This window comes from Erythranthe guttata, chromosome 13, assembly GCF_056151865.1.
Source record: "Erythranthe guttata isolate IM_541 chromosome 13, IM_541, whole genome shotgun sequence".
In the NCBI taxonomy this organism is placed as follows: Eukaryota; Viridiplantae; Streptophyta; class Magnoliopsida; order Lamiales; family Phrymaceae; genus Erythranthe; species Erythranthe guttata.
In genome coordinates this window covers 13,651,742-13,672,571 of record NC_142545.1, presented here as the reverse complement: position 1 = coordinate 13,672,571, position 20,830 = coordinate 13,651,742, and the positions used below count along the sequence as shown (strand labels likewise).

At 33.8% G+C, this 20,830-nt stretch overlaps 4 protein-coding genes across 4 annotated transcripts; 1 reads left to right on the top strand and 3 right to left on the bottom strand.

Moving 5' to 3' along the window:
* The first annotated feature begins 5,782 nt into the window (after nt 1-5,782).
* LOC105967972 (sodium/calcium exchanger NCL) lies at nt 5,783-9,189 on the top strand. The gene is made up of 7 exons (XM_012992561.2): nt 5,783-6,237; nt 6,630-6,815; nt 7,431-7,612; nt 7,727-7,872; nt 7,961-8,231; nt 8,319-8,621; nt 8,715-9,189. The coding sequence occupies exons 1-7, from the start codon at nt 5,859-5,861 to the stop codon at nt 8,961-8,963; spliced, it is 1,716 nt and encodes a 571-aa protein (XP_012848015.2). The 5' UTR covers nt 5,783-5,858; the 3' UTR covers nt 8,964-9,189.
* Nucleotides 9,190-9,274: 85 nt separating this feature from the next.
* On the bottom strand, nt 9,275-10,795 carry LOC105967983 (small ribosomal subunit protein bS6c). The gene is made up of 2 exons (XM_012992574.2): nt 10,182-10,795; nt 9,275-9,768 (listed from the first exon to the last, which is right to left on the bottom strand). Exons 1-2 carry the CDS (start codon nt 10,551-10,553, stop codon nt 9,475-9,477), a joined length of 666 nt encoding a protein of 221 aa, XP_012848028.1. The 5' UTR covers nt 10,554-10,795; the 3' UTR covers nt 9,275-9,474.
* Nucleotides 10,796-12,464: 1,669 nt separating this feature from the next.
* LOC105967989 (small ribosomal subunit protein bS6c alpha) lies at nt 12,465-14,193 on the bottom strand. The gene is made up of 2 exons (XM_012992584.2): nt 13,677-14,193; nt 12,465-12,952 (listed from the first exon to the last, which is right to left on the bottom strand). The coding sequence occupies exons 1-2, from the start codon at nt 14,061-14,063 to the stop codon at nt 12,710-12,712; spliced, it is 630 nt and encodes a 209-aa protein (XP_012848038.2). The 5' UTR covers nt 14,064-14,193; the 3' UTR covers nt 12,465-12,709.
* A 789-nt stretch (nt 14,194-14,982) lies between these two features.
* LOC105968001 (uncharacterized) lies at nt 14,983-17,498 on the bottom strand. The gene is made up of 5 exons (XM_012992593.2): nt 16,368-17,498; nt 16,041-16,163; nt 15,604-15,773; nt 15,404-15,485; nt 14,983-15,309 (listed from the first exon to the last, which is right to left on the bottom strand). Exons 1-5 carry the CDS (start codon nt 16,881-16,883, stop codon nt 15,175-15,177), a joined length of 1,026 nt encoding a protein of 341 aa, XP_012848047.2. The 5' UTR covers nt 16,884-17,498; the 3' UTR covers nt 14,983-15,174.
* Nucleotides 17,499-20,830: the final 3,332 nt, after the last annotated feature.

Sequence of the window (20,830 nt, the reverse complement as noted above, 5' to 3'; positions counted from 1 at the left end):
GGTAAAAATGGAATTTGAGACAAATCATCAAGTGGACATTAATTTGGGTCTTAAATTAAAAGTCAATATTAAACTTGGGCTTTATCAATGTCGCGGCAGATGTTACAAGTCAAAATCTTAGCTCAGTGTTCATAAAAAGAGACATCTGATTCATGTAAATTTAGACTCACATAGACACGTATCGAGTTTTCAAGCTCAAGTCTCGAGCCTCCTCCTAGAAATTATTAGAAGAGAAAAATAAAGGGAATTTCCAAAAATTGTACTCTTTCGTTTTAATAATAAATTGTTCCTATTTTTTTTCTTGTCTTATATTTATATTTACATACTTAGAAATAAAGAAAGAAATAAAATCTCTTTTCCCAGTCGGCGATGTGACAAACTAATGAGATGTACTTTTAAGATTATTAAATTACTTTGTGTACAAATCATCAAACAGTAGTTATATGATTTAGATTTGACATGATTGCAAATTCTCATCAACTTTTAAGTGGGTCTCCATAAAGTGTACATATGGAAAATACAATTTTTGTAATTTTCTATTTTGCTTTTGGGAAGTGCACAATAAATTTTGATTTAAAAAAAATTCAAAAACTAAAAATTCATTCCAACTTCTAAAATTTTGAACTTTGGGAATTTTGAAATTCATATTTTATATATTTTAAATCATTGTTTATTTTAAAAGATAATTAAAACTGAAACAATGAGAGGGTATTTTTGTCATTTTATAGGTTTTTTTCTTCTTATAATTAATTGATGCATGCGTTAAAAAGGGAAATCGACTTGACAATTCATATGTTATTATAGTTTGTTAACTATAATAACAAACTATGATGAAGAAGATTATGAAAGCAATAGCCAATAAAGAACACTCAAAATTCATATGGTTCCGCGGATTGAATTGACCTGAATCCATTCGGTAAGGATCAATCTTTATTATTCACGATAAATCGTTTACAAAGAATCTCTCCAGAAATGCACAATTAACTTAAATCGAGACACGCTTATCGAGATTCTTAATATTTAGGCAACGCTAAAAACGACATTTAACAAGGAATGACAGAGTACTTTAACACGAAAAAAATATTATTTAAATGTTTTAAATAGCATTGGAGCAATAAAAGCAACTAAATCATTCTAGAGATCCACCTCTCCTTCCCTCCCATGTGCATTTACACTTGCAATTTAATCCAATCTCTAACACTTCCATATTTCTTATATCAATAAAAAAACATCTAATATTGGATAAAATTATTGAAAATATTCTTAACAAGAAAAAAAAAATTAAGCTGATTATGCATATTATAGCAAATAATTGAATGCATAACTTTAAACTAGGCTACCAAAAAAAAAATTAATTTTTTATTTGTAATATATCAATATCAATGAAATTATTCTTATAAAAAAAATATCAATGAAATTAGGTTACCGAATAAAAAACATAATTTAGATTCGTAATATATCAACGTCAATTAAAACTATGCTACCTATTAAAAACTTAGTTTTAATTAGTAATACATGAAGGTCAATGAAACATGTCATCGTGACATAGGCCCAACTTTCGTTTTATAGGTATTGAAAAATCGGAAATCTGAAACCGGAATGAAAAAACTAGTTCCAAAGTCAGAATTTTTTGGAATCGGAATTAGCAGAATTTGAAAATTTCCAATTTTTTAGTTAACTAACATATAATGCATACTAATATTGATATCATAAGTATAATTTTCCCCAAAAAAATGGAATAATCATAAGTTATAAAGTCTTAAGAATGAATTGATAAGTTAATCACTAATGATTGGTTCCCAACGTGAGTACGTGACTACTACTTATTAAGTAATAAAATACATAAAAAATCATGCATAAAAATATTTATTTCTCCAGGCAATTTGCAATTAGAGTAACAATCTGAAGCTATTTTCTTAATCATACTACTTAAGAATGGATTTATCTAATTAATAAAAATCTGGTTTTCTAAAACTTCATCAAGAAAGTGAAAGAAAATGCATAACACAACTATGATAGTTTGTAAAAGCTTTTAGAAACAACTTCCGAGCTTTTTATTGCTCATAATCTTTTTTTAAGCGTTTGTAAAATTAACTTTTGCTTCTTTTAAAATAAACTACTTTAAGATATTTGCATTTATAGCCCTACTTTTACTATTTAAGTTAATTTTCAAAAATATTTGCAAATACCCCAAAATTTTAGAAATAAACACTTAATATACACTTAACTCAAAATCACTGAGTTATGTATTTGGATAAGCTTTTACAAGCACCACGTATGTGCGTGCACTTGGTTAATATTAATAATTTTAATAAAAAAAAAGCAATATAAAATAGAGAATGTCACTTGACCAATTATAATCCAATAATTTATTATTATTATTATATTCTTACTATTTTGTTGTAAAACATTTTAAAAATTCAAAAGAAAGAAAAAAACAACAAATGTGCAAATAGAAAAAAAGGAGCAGATTGGTACAAAATTCCAAATGTACCAATAGATCTCACAACGTGGCATGTCGGCAGAACCTATCACATTCCGCCACGTAGGTGTTCAAACAGCAATAGTTTGAACTAGTTTTTGTAATAAATAAATAGAACAACTAATAAATGAGCCCCCACCACCACCCACACACGGTACACACACAGAGACAATAATATATTAATATTGAGTCGGTCTGATTTAATCACCATGGATAAATACAAAAATTATAAATTGCCAACAACTTGTCTTTGTCCCAACAAATAATTTATCACAAACATGAAAATGGACCCCAATAATATTATTAACTATTAAGTGAGTTGATTTTTACAACTTAGACTATAGTCTTTAAACTCACGAGTTGGTCTTTTTTTTTTTTTTTTTTTTTTTGTCTATTTGTAGATAAGGTTATGGGTTTTTATGTATATTTAATAATTGTGCCTTTGGATTTTATGTAACAAGATAATGAATAATAACTAATCTTTAGAAATCATTTTAATGTTATGAAATACTCCATTATATCGGTCTCTTTTGAGAATTTATTTTGTTCCATATTATCTGTCACTTTACGATTCCAATGCTGCATTAATTGCTTATTTTTCAATTTTACCCTTATTAACTCTGCAACACTCTTCCAGCATTAATTAATAAACAAGGGTATTTTGGTCCATCAATATATATTTTTCTAAAATCAAGACATATTTATTAAGATTCTTAGGATTTGTGCTAAGATGAAAAACGACACCTATTTAGGAACGGATGGAGTATAAATAAACATTATTTTCATGGACGCATGCATAAATTGGATGCTGTAGTAATCAGTGTTGTCTCGGTTCAAAATATAAATAAACATTATTTTTATTATTAAACTATTCCACATGAACGATTTTTTTCCCGGAATAAAATGAAAATACCATAACACTTCCAAACATTGCTTAGAAACTTATCCTAGACTAGTAATTTTTACTGCTTACTAATTAATCGCCTTAAAATTGTTCCAAGGTGACGAAAAGCTAGGGGACGTTTATACAATACTTTATCTGGTGTAGCATAGAAATAACCGAGAATATATAATTATAAGTTCAATTAAAAGCTAATAATCTCGATTTGATAAATATTTACCGAAAAAAGTATAAGTACAACGGCAAACGAATAAATAATTTGTTCATATTATGCTAGTCTTTTCGAATAGCTTTTGCAAAGTTATTCTTAGCTTTTGGTCTAAAAAAATCATAATTTAATATTTTCGCACCAACTTTTTTACTTTTGATTCCATTAACTAAACTTTAAAACATAATTAGAAGATGTTTATTGTTTTAAACAATTTGATCAATATCTGAGTTAAAATACTATTTTTGCCAAACCGTGTTAAAATAAGAAAAATAAAAATTGGACCAAAATAGACGAGTTCACGAGAAAATCTTAAAATAACCATAGACAATTTTCTTTTTTGTTTTTCTTTTTAATTACTTCTAATTATTCAATGTTGCTACAACTTTATTAGAGTTTAGTTTAAGTCGAGATTGTCATACATTGTAAGCTCAATATTATTTATATCTTTTGTATAATTTGTGAGGTATTTATTGTACACAGTGGTTGACACCTATCTCAAAAGCGTGCCGTTTGCATATCCTTGATTTAAAAAAAAAAATTGTATATATTTGAATTAAATGATGTCACATGTTATACATTTATCAAAACAAAAAAAATGTCACACATTGCACTTTTTTTTTTTTAATAAAAGAATCCACAGCCAACCATATAGGTGCATTGAGTAAACTTTTACTCTCGCATAATAGCTTGAAAATCATACAATACTCGTCAGTCATCAACATAGGATGTAGCTCAAGTGATAAAGAGTATGTATAAGTTAGGTTACACGGTTCGAATTCTTCGACAAGGTTAAATTGAAAAGTTCAAACTCTTAATCAAATACGCTACTTTGTACTCTCCAACTTAAAAACAAAAAAAATCTCTACAATTTTTATTAAGTGATTTATATTTTTTATTTTGCTTAATTTCATCACCCTTGAATATATTCATGGATTCGCCACTGATTGTACGAAGCGATCTTTACTTAGCGAATTTCGAATGGGTGTAGGTTATCTTGTAAATAATTTTTTTCCTACGATAATTTACATTTCAATAAAGTTTTTCTTCATTTTATTTTCTGCATTTTGCTTTTCATATCTTTTAGTGGCATTCACATTATATATTTTCTCACCGTGTCAAAAAACGAAGAACCCTCCACTCCCACATAGCTAAACGCGTAACCAACGCGTGGTTCACAACCATACAAATAGTAATTAATTAATTATAAATTATAAAAAAAAATTGATTTACAATATTTATGTGCGTGACGTGGTCGTGTTTGACTTACATTCTTAATCAGGTTCAATTTAAAAAAAAAAAATTAGGGCAAATTGCGATCACCCCTTGAGGTATATTGAAATTACGAAAATCCATCTTGTTTGGTTAATTACAGCCACCACTCTTTTTGAATATTTTTACACAAAATGTATGTAATTCGGTTATTTACCGAACTAAATCGTATATTCAGTTCACTAAACGGTATAAAATGTTGGCGTACCGAAATTTCGGTTCGTTTTTACTGATTTAATATCCCTAAAATTACCTCTCGAGGAATTTTTTTGTAAGATAATACATAGTTGAGGGGTTGGGGTGACTGTAATTACCCAAACGTGAGGGGAGTTTTAATAATTTGACCATAACTCAGGGATGACTGTAATTCGGCAAAAAAATAAAAATAAAATAAAAGTTCAGTTATCAAAAAAATGGGAAATTGTTTTAGGGAGGTCCTTTTCAATATTTCTATTAACATAAATTCCCCTATATGCGTTCTTTTAGGCTCACATACCCTCCAACTAGTGAGTGTGTAGGTTTCAGTTTTCTATGTTTTTTCAATTACATCAAGATTTTTTTTTTCAATAAGTAGAATAAATAGATGAGTGCCAATTTAATAATTTTTTTTATAAAGAAGATCAGATATTTTAAATTTTATTTTGTTAATTTATTGGGGATTAGTATAATATTTTCTCCGCATTTGACATTTGATGATGGTGTTTAAGTAGTCAATATTCAATAAGTGGGACTCCATTATTAGTATCTTATTAAAGCAATAAATAACAAAAATTTGAAAAGATATTGTTAATATTAAAATCAAATTATAATTTTTTTTTTTTTTGTAATGCAGGAACCCGTAGCCAACCATATAGGTGCACTGGGTAAACCTACACTTTCGTACAATAGCTTGCAAACCATTTATTTTATATATATATACATATACATATATTATATATATATATAGAACTCCATAGATTTTAGCAATTGCTCAGACTGAACAAATCTAAGCTACAATGAGACGGCAGGCAAAGTTTAGGCCTCTTTTTACAGCTGTCTTCTTCCTGATCCTCTGCGGCCTCACCTACGGTCGCTTCATCTCCGACCAACCAGATCTCGTCTCCGATGGTGTGGTCCGCGAATCAAAGGTGCCGCACTTCCTCCGCCTCCACGCGGCGGAGGAAACCTGCGAGCAGACCTACGGTTTCTTGCCGTGCACCTCCACCGGACTCGGAAATCTGTTCCTGATTCTGGTGTACGGTTACCTCATGTTCCTCGCCGCAACGTATCTCTCCACCGGCAGTGAGCTTCTTCTCGAGATCCTCGGCCCCGGAATTGTCGGCGGCCTTTTCCTCCCCATCCTCGGCGCGCTTCCCGATGCTATGCTAATTCTCGGTAATTCTACTTTTTTTTTTCTTTCTCTCTCTAGAAATCGTATTTTAATTGTTACTAATTTACAGTTATTACTGTCAGTCATGAGTATAAATCTGGAGTGCAATATTTCAATTACTGATAATTTATATATGACGAGAATGCGTAAAATTCATTTACATGAAGGAATCGAATAAACAGATTTGAGCTGTGTAATGATGTTTCATAATATGGCTGTTTGATATTGGGATTAATTGATTCCTTCAAGCATCTTTTGGTTTTCGCAAATACGGAGATTCAGATATGCATTATTTTTTTATTTAATTTACTTGTAATCAGTCTATAATTTGATGAATGATCATTTTCAATGAGTATTTGCTGAAAATTGCTGCTTTTTTTTTCCCTCTAATTTTCAGTTTCTGGACTGTCTGGAAGCGTTGAAACTGCTCAAAGCCAGGTCTCGGTTGGAATGGGGCTGTTAGCCGGTTCAACAGTCATGCTTATTACAGTAATCTGGGGAACCTGTATTATTGTGGGAAAGTGCGATATCGAAAATGATCTTGCCATAGACTCACGAGACACAAAAGGCTTGAGTTTAACCGGTTTGTCTCGATCTTTTTTTTTTTTTTGCTTACAAGTCTCCCCTCTTTATGAAAGTAGTTCACAGCCTTGCATTTTCTTCTTGTGTTGTTTATGCGTGCGTGTGTATGCTTCGAAATATTTAACTGGTTGCAAAGTTTGATCAAGCTGCTTATCTGTTAAGGCTATAATATTATAATTAAAACAGTTTTGTTTTAGCAACATAGAAGATTCCAAAAGATCGGTCTGTGTAACCAAATTTTAGCAGAGGGTCACGTGACACTGTTGAGATCATTCATTTAGATGACTTGTTTCTTTCGAGGTGCAGAAAACCGTTGTGTTTATTAAAAGAATATTACTGTGTTCGTCTGATTAATAAAATAGGTCAACAACTTGTTCAAGGGGAATCCCATTTACACACAGATTAAACAATATAGTGCATGGAGTACTGTGAAGGTGCACAGTAAGCAATCTTGATGTAACTGCGTGTTAGTTTTCTTGCGTAGTTACACCTTGGGGTTCGTTGGAGAGAATTGATCTTTTATCTTTCCATTTTCTGCTTCTCCTTCTATATTTACCCTGTATTTTTTTTTTTAATTAGGTGTGCGCAATATCTCACTGTTTACTGGTCCTTGCAGGTTCGGGCATAACTACCGATGTATGGACAAGCTATGCAGGCATTATCATGGCTATATCCGTTATTCCGTTTGTCATAGTCCAATTACCACAAATTTTGCATTCAGATTCAGGCAGGCATTTGTCTGTCTTGATTGCTCTTATTGTTTCCGTGACCTCTCTGATCTCCTACTGTCTGTACCAGGTATTTGCGTTTTTCTAAGCTTAGAATTGTCTACTTGTTTTCATTCCATTTCAAAAGTTTATTTTTTTTCTTTCTTAAGAAACTCTTAGAATCGCCGTGAACTTTGTTTTGCAGGTATTCCAGCCCGTGGTTCAAAGGAGACGGCTTGCTTTTGTAAAACATAAGCATGTCATATCTGGAATCTTGAGACAACTGAAAATGCGTTCCTTGGGAAGACTCTCCACAGACGATGGGAAGCCTAATGAAGAAGTATTGACAAAGTAAGTTTGGGGCTATACTCTGCTCATTATTTACGGGGTTTTTATTTTTGTTTTAGTTCATCATCTTCTCCAATCTCCAACATGACAGGCTGTTTAAAGCTATCGATGAGAATGATGACGGCTTCCTTTCACAGGCAGAATTGAGAGCTCTGATTGTCGGAATCCAATTCAACGAGATTAATATGGACGAGGATGACGCCTTGGCCAAAGTAATCAAGGATTTCGACACCAGTCTCGACTCTCAAGTCGATTTGAACGAGTTCGTCGCTGGAATAGGGAAATGGCTCGAAGAGGCCAAGGGTGCCAGAGGAGGTTCTAACCAGGCTGGTTCAATGAAATACATAGACGACTATCACAAAGTGTGTTGCTTTTCTTTTCTTTTTTTCAAGTTTTTTTATTGATATTTAGATAGTGTTATATAAGATGGTATAATTTCTTTTTGGCAGCAAACGAAGAGAGAGCACGAGCTTTTGGGAGAACAAAGTGACGAGATTGTCGAGGGGGTAGAGAATCCGAGAAGTACTTCGATCAAAGCTGGGCTTTTATTGCTTCTTGGAACTCTCATCGCAGCTGCATTTGCCGACCCTCTGGTCGATGCGGTGGATAATTTCTCCGCTGCTACAAGCATTCCTACTTTCTTCATATCGTTTATTGCACTCCCATTGGCTACCAACTCCAGCGAGGCAGTCTCTGCCATCATATTCGCCAGCAGGAAAAAGATAAGATCTGCTTCCTTGACATTTTCCGAGGTACACCTACTTTTAATACTCCATTAAGTATTCCAGCTCACAACTTATTTATAATCACCGATTAATAATCCTAAAACTTTTTTCTTTTTAAAGCTGTATGGAGCGGTTACGATGAACAACGCACTATGTCTATCAGTGTTCTTGGGGCTTGTTTACGTGAGAGGACTGACGTGGGATTTCTCGTCGGAAGTGCTCGTTATTTTGATCGTGTGCATTGTGATGGGAGTCTTTGCCAGCGTCCGCACTACTTTCCCACTTTGGACTGCTATTTTAGCTTTTCTGCTCTACCCGTTTTCTCTCGCGCTTGTTTATGTTCTTGATTACGTCTTCGGCTGGTCATAGATCTACCTGTGGGGCTTAATTTTTTTTTTTTCAATACAATTTTCTACGAGTTTATGTTTCTGTAAAACTCGATAACAAGTTCTAATTTTCTGGAAAAGACATGCCATCTTTGGTGTGAGGTATGACTTTTTTTACACTCCGAGCTTGTAATGTTTTAAGATTTTCGGCCTTGGTAATTGGTCGTTTGATTAAACGGAAAATAATATTAAGTACCTCTGTTTGATTACGACATGTGATTGTTTAACGTTCTTCATTTCTTTTCGTTTTTTGTGTTGGGATTTTTACGTAATTAAGTTGGATCGCCAAAAGAATTCTCAATAGTAAGAAACATGACTTGCATTAGAAGTTTACAATGACAACATCATTACAAAGCAAAGTAAAAACAAAATCGATAGAATCATGACTTCGTAGGAATGTCGAATTAGCGTTTCTCTTCAACCGAGTGAGGTTTACGTTTTCGTTCCCAAGAATATTCAAAATCGGAAAGTACGACTCTCTACTTAAAACACCATCATTTTCCTAATATTTCTTCTTCTTCTTTTTCTTTTTTCTTTTTTTCTTTTCTAGACAACTTCCTTTTCCGAATCTTGAAAGTGGAAGATCTGATAACTTCGTCATCGGCTAGTAGGGTTTCCTCGAGAACAGTGATTGAATCGGGTTTGGTGAAATAGGTGAAGAGAAGGTATATTCCATCCAAGTATGTGTTACTCTCTCCAGCTCGGTTTTTCTTCCTTATACCGTACGCTAACGGAATTACACCCTTGTTGAACACTGTCACATTCGTACCTCCCCCAGCCACCAACAACTGCACAAACCATAAGAATTCAATTGTTCCTCACTAATTACTCGATTGTCGATACGAACTTCGAAAACAGTCGATTTAGAGTATCAATTACCTTCACACTAACAACTAACAATGTCGACTACAATACGCAGCCGGAAATTTTCATGCGCCGCGCAGTAATAATATATAAGCTCTGATTCTATATCAATTGAACTCATCTTTCCTAACATATAATACACCAAACTTTCAATTCATCACACACACACACACACACACCAAATTACCAAAATACCTGATCAAATAATGTATGTCACACACTGCAATTTAATATTTTTCATCCGAAGAACCCTAAATCTCTACTAGCATATATCAATTTCACCCAAACAAAGAACCCCAAATCTCTACTAAAAGAAAAAAGAAATAATTTTTATTACCTGATTATATTTGTGGGTGAAGTTGAGGCGCTCATCCTCGGACATGTCGGGCCTTAAGACGACCATAGTTTCGTACGTTCGTAGGCCCGGGGGGCACTGTGGCTCCACCTTGTCCCCCATCTCCGGAAACCCCGTCTCCGGTATCTCCGGCGTCGGAGGGGCGGCGCCGCCTCCTAATTCCCTCTCGAAAAATGAGATGTCGAACAGCGCCTTCACGGCGGCGGACGGAGGGTTTGGTCGTATCCCGAGATGGGGAATTTTAATGGGGTTTTTGGAATTGAGAGATGAGAGAGAAGGCGGTTTTGGGTGTGGGTGGGCAAGAGGTGGTTTACGGATCACGACGGCGCGGAAGGAGGTAGAAGCCGACGCCATTGATGCTTAGCTAGCTTGGTGTTGTTTCCCCTTCTTTTCTTGATACTTTTATTAATAGAAAGTTATAAGGATTAATTATTTGAATTTTTACTTTTTTATTGTCTACTTGAGTAATTTAATAATTTTGTTGGCGAAAAGATCCCTAATCTTCTCAAACGCTACATTTCGTTTTTCTAACTAAATTGAATCAACTGATTTCTGAGTTGTGCTTCAATTGATTGAACTGATTCAAACAGTCAACTAATTCAAAATCAGTTGAATCAACCAATTTAAATCACGACTCGATTGTAAATCAGTTTAAGTGACATAATAAACCAATTAACTATTTTTAAATTAGTAGATCCTAGAGGGAGGGGAGAGGGATAATCGAATCAAATTAGTCTACTAAACTAATTTGTAAGAGTTTTTCTTACAAAAATAAAAATAATAACAATATTTTGTTAAGTTAAAAGAGGGAATTGACAAACTCAAAATAAGTATATGCCCTTAGGGCATATCCGACCGGACGCCATAACGCCATTTTTTTATCTAATTTAGGTGTTTTTAGCTTCCCACTCGAAGTTCTTATATCACCATTACACCTAAAATTATAGAGATTTGGTTTTAGCCTCCCACCGTGGCCAACCCCGATATCACCAAATACTCAAATTCTATTTTTCCACCAAAATTTTTGGTGAAAGAATTTTCATCTCTCACCGGTCCACCATTTTCCTATTTTTTCCACCAAATCCTATTTTTCCTACCAAATATAGAGGTGAAAATAGGATTTGCCGTAATTAACACCATTTTATTAAGTACCATATAAAATGACGATTTTAATTAATTGCACCCGATTACCAACTTATTAACATATTTATCGTAAATACATTGGTATTAATTATTAAACTAGTTTTTAAAATATAAACACATTTGTTATTATTAACAAAATATTAATTCTAATAATATAAATATGCTTATTTTTAATTAATCTGCATATTTTGTTGGTATCAATGTTTATTAGTTCATTTCTTTACTTAACTAATACGCTAATTGCTATTAATAAAATATAATAAGTAACAATAAAATAATTAACGAAACACACTTTAATTGATGAAATACAGGACGAGACATTTGTAGACATTTAATAGAATGATAACATAATTTGTAAATTATATAGTTAAGAAAATTTATCTATAATTAATATTTATGAAATAAAATATTATAAAATTACGATTAAAGATTTACATTTTTTGTGCAAATATGGTGAAATGCCATGGGAGACCAAACCAAATCCCATTTCCTATAAGGGGTGAAATGGTGAAATATTATTATTTTAATATTTGGTCTAAATTTTGGTGAAACCCATTGGAGACCAAAAATACCATTTTTCCACCAAAAATGGTGGAGGAGTAAAATGGTGCGCTACCGGTGGGAGATGAACCCATTTTTTCACCACCATAAATAGGATTTGGTGAAAAAATAGTGAGACCGGTCGGAGATGCTCTTACATCAAAAGAAATTAGGTCCCGTCTAAGGGACTTTTCAATAATCCTATATCGAGTATCAGGATTTGTAAAAAAAAAAAAAAAAAAAAAAAAAACCAAATTTGGATAGATATACTCGAAACTATCTTTTTTTTTTTGAAAAATATATAATCTTAACTTGTAACCAAAATTGTTGTCGTCCCTATTGATAATGGTTGAATCATTAACACTAATAGTAAAACTTCAACATACAGAGTCCCCAAAGGATAATCAAGCAGTTGGTAAATCAATTTGTGTTAATTGACCCAAATTCGAATCAATTTGCCAACGGTCATTAAATCGAGTTTGTCACACGTGAATAGTGTGGTTTACATTCGTCATATGGTTTGCAAGTTATTATACGAGGGTCTAGAGAATTGTGTTTGAATAAACATTTGCAACAATAATGTATCAGAAGGGAAGGAGAATTAGCCTTCGATAAATAACAAAACATGACTTGCAAGAAGTTTGATACAAGAATCATTAAAACCGAACATCATTACAAAAGGTTATGTAACTACACAGGAATGTCGAATTTACGCACCTCCTAATCCGAAATCTGAGGTATACGAATTTGTTCTGTTCACCTCTCTGCCCAAATTTCTACATTGAATAATTCAAAATCGGAAAATAGGTATTATTATTATCATCTCCTCAAAACAGCTTCCTTTTCCTAATCTTGAAAGTCGATGATCTGATAACTTCGTCATCGGCTAGTAGCGTGTCTTCGAGAACGGTGATTGAATCGGGTTTGGTGAAATAGGTGAAGAGAAGGTATATTCCATCCAAGTACGTGTTACTTTCTCCAGCTTTGTTTTTCTTCCTTATACCGTACGCCAACGGGATTACGCCTCTATTGAACACCTCCACGTACATACCTCCACCAGCTACTAGCAACTGCACAAAACCGAAACTTAAGCACACTTTCTTGAAAAATAATTTACTCTTTAAATTTTATTTTTTTGCTACACAACATCTTGAAAAAACCCACAATGCCATTCGCAGTGGCTGAGCCAGTATAGGGCTAAGGGGGGCCATGGCCCCCCAACATTTTTCATGTATAATAGCATTAACCACCCCCTAGAGAAAAAAAATTATGCATTCGCCCCCCCGGACTTGAAATCCTGGCTCCATTATTGCATTTGCAAGAATTGGAGGAGACGAAGCAACTACCTAGACTTGTAAAATCCCAATTTTTTTTGCGGCACTAATGATTCAATACGAGCTTCAAAATTCGATACGATTCAAAATTGAACCCGAAACCCGAGCTCGAGCCAAAAAAGAATGAACTCGAGCCTGCCTAAAGAGGCGAGCTCCGCTCGTTCACACCCCTAGTATTACCTAGTACCTACAACTAACGAAATCTACTAGTACAATGTTAAACCGGCCATGTGTTTGAGCCGAAAAAGACCGAGAGATATTCATCGCTATACGATCAACCAACCGAACTCGTATTTCCAATCATATATACACCAAATTCCCAATTCTTTATAAATACATAAATATATATAATAAAGAACACACATTAAAATGCCACACCCTGCAATTTCAAACACAATGTGGTATTTCTTGTTGTAATAATTAGAAGCAGAAACTACAAAATTAGAATGTAGAAAAATACCTCCTCGTACTTCTGGGTGAAGGCGAGGCGCTCATCCTCGGACATGTCGGGCCGTAAAACGACCATGGACTCGTACTTACGGAGTCCCGGTGGGCACTGTGGCTCCTCCTTATCCTCCATTTCCGGAAATCCCGCCTCCGGTATTGTCGGCATCGGTGGGGAATCGCTTCCACCTAAATCTCTCTCGAAAAACGCGATGTCGAACTGCGCCTTCGCCGGCGTGAACGCTGCTCTCGCTGGGTTCGCTCTTCTACCCATCTGAGGAATTTTAATGGGGTTGTTCGATTTGAAAGGAGAGAGAGTAGTGAGAGAAGAAGATGAGTACGGGTGGGCAAGAGGTGGTTTTGAGATCATCAGTGCGCAGGTGGAAGGAGAAGCTGACGCCATTGTTGCTTTGCTTGGTTCTTTTTTTTCTTGATGGTAAGAGTAGATAAGGAGAAAACGAGGATAGGAGATGCCCGCTTGTTAATCTGCGATTCCGTTCTCCAAAGTAAGAAAGCGCTCTTTGAGTAAGCACGATTTTATATTCCATGCAAGAGATTTAAATTTTGATTCATTTCATTTGATATACCGGTGCCTTTTTTTTTTTTTTTTCATTTAGTCAATGTAGGGGCGAAAATCGGAATGGAATTTCCGAATTCCGTCAATTCCGATTCGAAAATATTTGAATTTGGAACTGTATTTTTTGTTCCGATTTCCGATGATTTTACTTCTGAATATTTCTACAGTTTTTTGAAGTATATATTGTATAATTTTATGATATATTTTGTAATTCTATAATATAACTTATGTAATATGTTATATTTTATTTGAAAAAAATGAGGAGGCAAGTAAATTAAAAGCCAAGAAAAGATCAATTGGTGTCAGAAATTTTTTGTTGTATTTTTATCTTGTAATGAAATGTATATTTCAATTTGTTGTTCCTACATTTATTTTTATTTATTGCATTTTGTCGAACTCTTCCTTGGATTTTCTACTATTTTTCTGCAAAATTTAAAAACCGATAGAAAAATATTCTGAAAATTTTCATTATATCCGAATTTGGAACAAGAGATTACAAACTAATGCAATTTCCAATTTTTTTGATATTCCGAGTTATTCTGAAATCGGAATGAATTTTTGTATTATGATTTTTTTGGAACGGAAATTGAAACCCTTTTTCTAATTCCGCATTTTTGTTTTTGGAAATTTTCCAAAAAAGTCATTTCCTCCATTCCGTCCGATTTCCACCCCTAGATCGATGATTAAGTATTTTCTAGAATGCAATAAAATCAAATCGATTAACATTTACTTGGGAATGCAAAAATAAAAATAAAATTTATTTTATTAATTAAGCACAATATATTAACCGATAAAAATAAATAAATAAACAATTTCAATAAATCGATTACGCCTTAGCAATAATTTGGAAACCTATACCAGTATTTTTTTCATGGACATTCGACGAAATGTAAAGGCATTCCGAAAAGCCAAACAAAAGTTGTACATCATCAAGCTTCTAAAGCTTCAGTTTGAGATCAATCCATTCTCCCGTTTCTCCGTTGCCATTCTTTACACTCTTCGATGTTTCGTCGGTGTTTGACTTATCTGGGAAGAAGCTAAAAGTATGATCGACTTGGCTCCTTAGATTTTCCTATCAATTTAATAAATGTGATATTTTAGTCAAAAGAAAATCGATTTTTTTTAAATTAAAAAAATCGAAGGATGAATAATTATTTGCAGGGCACCTGATCCGAGTTCAAAGGCGGAAGAGGAGAAGCAGACTTAGGAGGAGCCAATGTTAAAAAATCTCGATTTAGCTTCCCATCCCTGAGACGTCAGTGAACGAAATGTTGTCAGCATTCACACACACACACACACACACACACACACACAAAAACACGAAAAAAAACCCGTAAAACAACATGTTTCTAAAAAGTGAATGAACCTGACGAATTTATTTATTGATTCGATTTTAGCTGTATGCCCACTGTTACTAGAAGGTAATTCGTCTGATGTTGATTTTGAAGGAGCGAAGATAGGATGAAAAACGAAGGGGGAGTTATACGGCGGTGAAGTTTCTAGAGGAAAGGGGGATGGCCTCTTCATGCCAATCATCTACATTGCATCACAACAAAATTGAGAAATGCAAAAAAAACTCGAGCAACCATAAAATGAACGGAATCGCAGTTCAAAAAAACTTCGATTTTTGAAATATAACTGTATCTACTATCATGACATATAGATATAAGAAAACAATCGAATCATACAACACTTTAACTCAAGATGCACCAAGTCGAAGAAACTCAAAAACAACAAACGGAGGAAGAAAGAAATCTTGAAAAGCGAAAAAAAAACGAGTAAATATATTATATATATATATACCTTATCTTCCTCTAGCGACGAAGATGTATGATCACCGCTGTAATGAAGAATTTGGTTCGAAGGGAGCTCCGTTTGGGAACTTATTAGCGGCGATGGTGAATTAATCTCTGTGGAAGCATTCACCTGTAAAATTATCAATTAAGTAATAGTTCAAATCGATACAGATGAAAAAACACAATGACATATATATATATATATATATATATATATATATATATATATATATATATATATATATATATATATATATATATATATATATATAAAAGAAATTTGATATTCTGCAATACAAAACTCACAGAGTATGGTCTAGAGACTCAAACTAACCACTGAAGAAGAAGGTTGCTGAATCTGATGATGTGATCTCTGAGGCACATTATTCAGAAGAGCCGATTGAAACGGGGAGGGGTTCGATTCGTTCCGTAACATCGATTCTCCGTGAAACGTAAACCCAAGATCAACCTTTTGCTTCTTTTTCCCCTCAAACTCACTGCTGTTTCGAACACTCGAAATCGCCTCGGTGCTAATTTCTGCCCCGCCTTCATTTAATTGATGATTCGTAATACGAAATGGGGCTGAATTAGGTGGCGGTGGATCGAAATCGGGGGTTTGAACACTTACGAAACGATAACCAGGGGATAATTTTAGGGCATCCCTCTCTCGTTGTTCCTCCAATCTAATTTTCTCCAATTGCGCCACGCCTAACCCTCTCTGCGGCACTTTTTTTGGCTTACCGTTTTTCGATGGTTTATTATTGGCGCCGCCGCCACCGCCGCCGCTTCCGCCGCCGGCGCTGTCACAGTGGCTGCCGGTTAGGGTTTGTTCCTGATCTTCCTGTGCCATTTTTTCCTCTTCCAATCCAATCCATCGAAGAAATGTTTGAATTTAAAGGGAGAAAATCAAAAGGGGGCTAATTGTAAATGGTAAGTGATCCACCGAATCCCAACGATTTTCCTAGATTTCCAAAATTCGATTTTTTAATTTTTTTTTTTTATTTTTTCTTTCTTAGATATGGAAAGTCCTTGTAAGAAAAAAACATGAAAAAATCTGAGGGGTTTGAAAAATGTGAGAGAATTCAACCCACCTACACAATCTACATCATACAGATCACAAAAAATCTCGAATGTAGTGGAGTCAAGATTGCGTGTATGTATATATATATATGGAAACAACGAACAATAGATATACATATATAGACACACTCACACACATACCAAATGAAGCAAATGAAGATAGAGAGAAAGGTAAGCACAAATTAGGTTGTGTTTTTTTTTTTTTTTTTTTTTTTTAATTTCAATCCAAATATTTGCATTTTTGTCGGAGAGAAATCGAAGAAGAGAATTCAATTTCAATTCCATCATCGTTTTCAAAATTCAATTCTTTGAATGAAAATCTAAAGCCCTTTCTCTCTCAATCTAACTTCTCGCCCAAATCGTCGCTCCATTCTTTGTTTTTAATATATATATATATATATATATATATATATATATATATATATATATATATATATATATATATATATATATATATATATTAAATGTGTTCGATTTTTTAAACGAATAATTAACCCCCAAATATTATTTTCTTTATTTTTAATATTATGACTGAATAAATGTGTTCGGTTTTTTAATCAAATAAACTAATTTTGCATAAAACTCCATGTTTTGTAAAAAACACGCACAAAATCTCGTATGTTACGAAAAAATTGCATAAAATCCACTCTACAATTGATGGATTAACTATTAACCTATGTAGCACGGACATGCAAAACAGCGATACGGAGAAAAAGGAAAATGGATACGGGGAAACGGCATGTTCTGAAAATGAGGATACGGAAACTTGGGGAAACGTGTAAATATTAAAAGTATATGGGTATATTTATAAATATTCTATATAAACATATATAACTTTTTATTTATATATAAATTCTTTTTATATACTTTTGTAAAAATATATTCAAAATAAATTTTATTGTGAACTATCATTCTATCAATTTGCAATTTCCGATGATATATAACTTAACGATAAAACGGATTTCATGCAAAGAAAAACAGGGGGTTTGGTGCAGGTTTTGCTAAATACAGGAGGATTTTATGCTGTTCACCCTCTAAAAATTAGACCATTTTTATAAATAAAATGATAAATACTAGTATATTATCTGATATGCCAAATTGGGTCAGCTCAATAAGTTTACAAACTCTCTATTTATTGGGCCACGAACCCCATTTAGAAGAACACTATTACGAAGGCCCAATCACCTTCAGAAAAGATTTGGACCCAACTGTTAGGATAGTAGACTAAAAGTCTCGCTTTTAGCTACATAATTTTATTATTGAATTAATAAAATAGTTTATTATCATTTTATGAGAATCTGCACTAGGGTATTCAATGCATTTAATTAATTGTTTGTCAATTAATTAAAAGCATAAGTCTAATATTCTAATAGTATTGGAGATGGTGTGCTACAGCGTACAGAAAGATCATTTTGAAAGTTCGTTTAGAATGTAAAGATAAACGTTCACAATCTAGATGGAAATGGACTAACCATTGGTAAAAGATTGTAGCATAATATTTAAGTGATTGGTCTTGATCACAGTAAACATCGAATAACTTTTGTAGTTATTGTTTTGACTTATTGTGCTAGCACACCCGGCATGTGTTGAACCGGACAAAGTGAAATAATTGTTTCATCACTGTTCAAAATGAAAATGTATTATTTCTAGTTGACAGTAAATTACTTACTCTCTTAATCTCTAGATAATTAACGTACATATTTAATTGATGATCTCTACTTTGATGTCACAATGGGAGAGATTCCTATATTGAGTCAAATGGCCCCGCAGTGCGTTGGGTAGAGACATTAAGAATTAACAGGTGAAAATTAATTATCGAAAGGAATCCACATCTCTGAAATATGAGATTGATAATAACCCTTGAGTAGCTTATAAGATTTGTTTATGCCAAGTCTTGGCCAGGTGGATTTCGTATCCGGCATACTCAAATAATTTAAGTGGGTAAGACTCATGAAAAGAAATCATTTAATTTATTTAGCAGTAGATAAAATATTTGGTGGTTATAAGATATTTTAATGTGAGGAAAATCTAAGTAATGATCGACCGGAGCTCGAATGTAATATTTGAGAATATAAACGGGAGTTCAATAATTATTTGGTAGTGGAAAATAAATAATTATTTAATGATTAATTAAATGAATTCTTTTAAGAGTTTGGATTTAATTAATTATTAGTTGCCCGATTTATATTTTCTCCTTTAGTCCCTATTGTAGCCCAATGGATTTTCTAATTAATCGAGAAAATAAAGTTCAACCAATATTATATACTGGAATTAATATAGGCGAAAATTAAGTCCCATTGGACTGCAATTTTCGACCATTTAGAGTTATAGAAGGAGTGGGATTTGTTTCCATGTAATTCTCTCTATGTGTGACTCTAATTCCTTGTGCTATATATAGGGGTGGAAATCGGAACGAAATTTCCGATTTCCGCCGGTTCCGATCGGAATATTTCCGATTTTGGAACCATTTTTTGTGATCCGATTTCCGAAATTCCGATTTCCGATTTTTCCGAAAAAAATCGGATCGGAATCGGAATTGTATATAAAATATTTGGAAATTCCGAATTCCGATCCGAAAATAATTCCGAAATTTCCGAAAGTATTTCCGAATAATTCCGAAAATTTCCGAAAATTATTACTATTTATTAATTATTATAAATTTGAAGTTACATTTTTCTTATTAAAAAATATGCTACATCAGCCCATCAACACCTTAGGCCCACACTAACAAAAGCCCAAACCCAATTTCTTCCTACGTGAATTCTAAACCCTAATAGCCTAACTCTCTCTCTCTCTCTCTCTCATTCTCTCCCCTCACACCAGCCACTCTCTCCATCTGCAATTTCTCATTTCTTCCACCACCAGCCATTCTTTTCTCTGTATAGAATCTCTTATCTCTTCCACTAGCCCCGCCTCTTGTTCTCTCCGCCGAGCACCGCCTGAGCAGCCCCTCTTTCTCTACGCGCGTAGCACCGCCAGCGCTGCCCCTCGTTCTCTCCGGCAGCATAGCCAGCGCCGCCCCTATTTCCCTATGCCGACCAACACCTAAACCGCCCCTCCTTCGCTCTGGCATGACCAGCGCCTCAGCCCTGTCGCCGCCCCTCATTCTATCTTTGAAAACCGTCGAAAAATCCAAAAAATGAATAATTCCGAAATATTCCGATTTTCCGAAATTTCCGAAAAATCGGAATCGGAATCAGTTCTTGAATTCCGAAAAAATCGGAATCGGATTCGGAATCGATTTTGTGGTTCCGAAAAAAATCGGAAATTTTCCGAAAGGACCGTATCCGATCCGATCCGTCCGATCTCCACCCCTAGCTATATATAATAGAGATTAGGTTGATGAGATAATTAATTCCTACACGCCTATTTCACGTGAAGAGAAAATATTTTTCTCTTCTTATTTTTCCTCTAGATTTCTCGATTATAGGTTTAGATTTCTTCAAGTACAAGTCCACCCTTGTAGAAGAATTATTAATGCGGGACATACAATAGAAGGCTATATGTTTTTAGAGCAAACTATTATTCCCGAAATTTCTGAGCAGTCCTGCGATGAAATTCACCATAAATCAACCGTTTATCCGATTGACTTGAAATTTATACATGGCTTCCTAACCCATAGAACTATAATCCGTCCGAAGGGTTTCTTAATCAGATCAACCATCACGGAGATATCGGTGAAAGAAGATGGCTGGAAATTTCTGAACAGCAGTTCTT

Excerpts from the sequence above, each read along its gene's own strand:
- LOC105967989 (XM_012992584.2), bottom strand. The coding sequence starts at position 14,063 with ATGGCGTCAGCTTCTCCTTCCACCTGCGCACTGATGATCTCAAAACCA. Across the intron at positions 12,953-13,676 it reads TCACCCAGAAGTACGAGGAG|TTGCTAGTAGCTGGTGGAGG; the intron begins GTATTTTTCTAC and ends GGTTTTGTGCAG.
- LOC105968001 (XM_012992593.2), bottom strand. The coding sequence starts at position 16,883 with ATGGCACAGGAAGATCAGGAACAAACCCTAACCGGCAGCCACTGTGAC. Across the intron at positions 15,774-16,040 it reads CGTCGCTAGAGGAAGATAAG|ATGATTGGCATGAAGAGGCC; the intron begins GTATATATATAT and ends GATGCAATGTAG. Across the intron at positions 15,486-15,603 it reads TCAATAAATAAATTCGTCAG|GGATGGGAAGCTAAATCGAG; the intron begins GTTCATTCACTT and ends CTGACGTCTCAG.
- LOC105967972 (XM_012992561.2), top strand. The coding sequence starts at position 5,859 with ATGAGACGGCAGGCAAAGTTTAGGCCTCTTTTTACAGCTGTCTTCTTC. Across the intron at positions 6,816-7,430 it reads AAAAGGCTTGAGTTTAACCG|GTTCGGGCATAACTACCGAT; the intron begins GTTTGTCTCGAT and ends TGGTCCTTGCAG. Across the intron at positions 7,873-7,960 it reads AATGAAGAAGTATTGACAAA|GCTGTTTAAAGCTATCGATG; the intron begins GTAAGTTTGGGG and ends CCAACATGACAG.
- LOC105967983 (XM_012992574.2), bottom strand. The coding sequence starts at position 10,553 with ATGGCGTCGGCTTCTACCTCCTTCCGCGCCGTCGTGATCCGTAAACCA. Across the intron at positions 9,769-10,181 it reads TCACCCACAAATATAATCAG|TTGTTGGTGGCTGGGGGAGG; the intron begins GTAATAAAAATT and ends TGGTTTGTGCAG.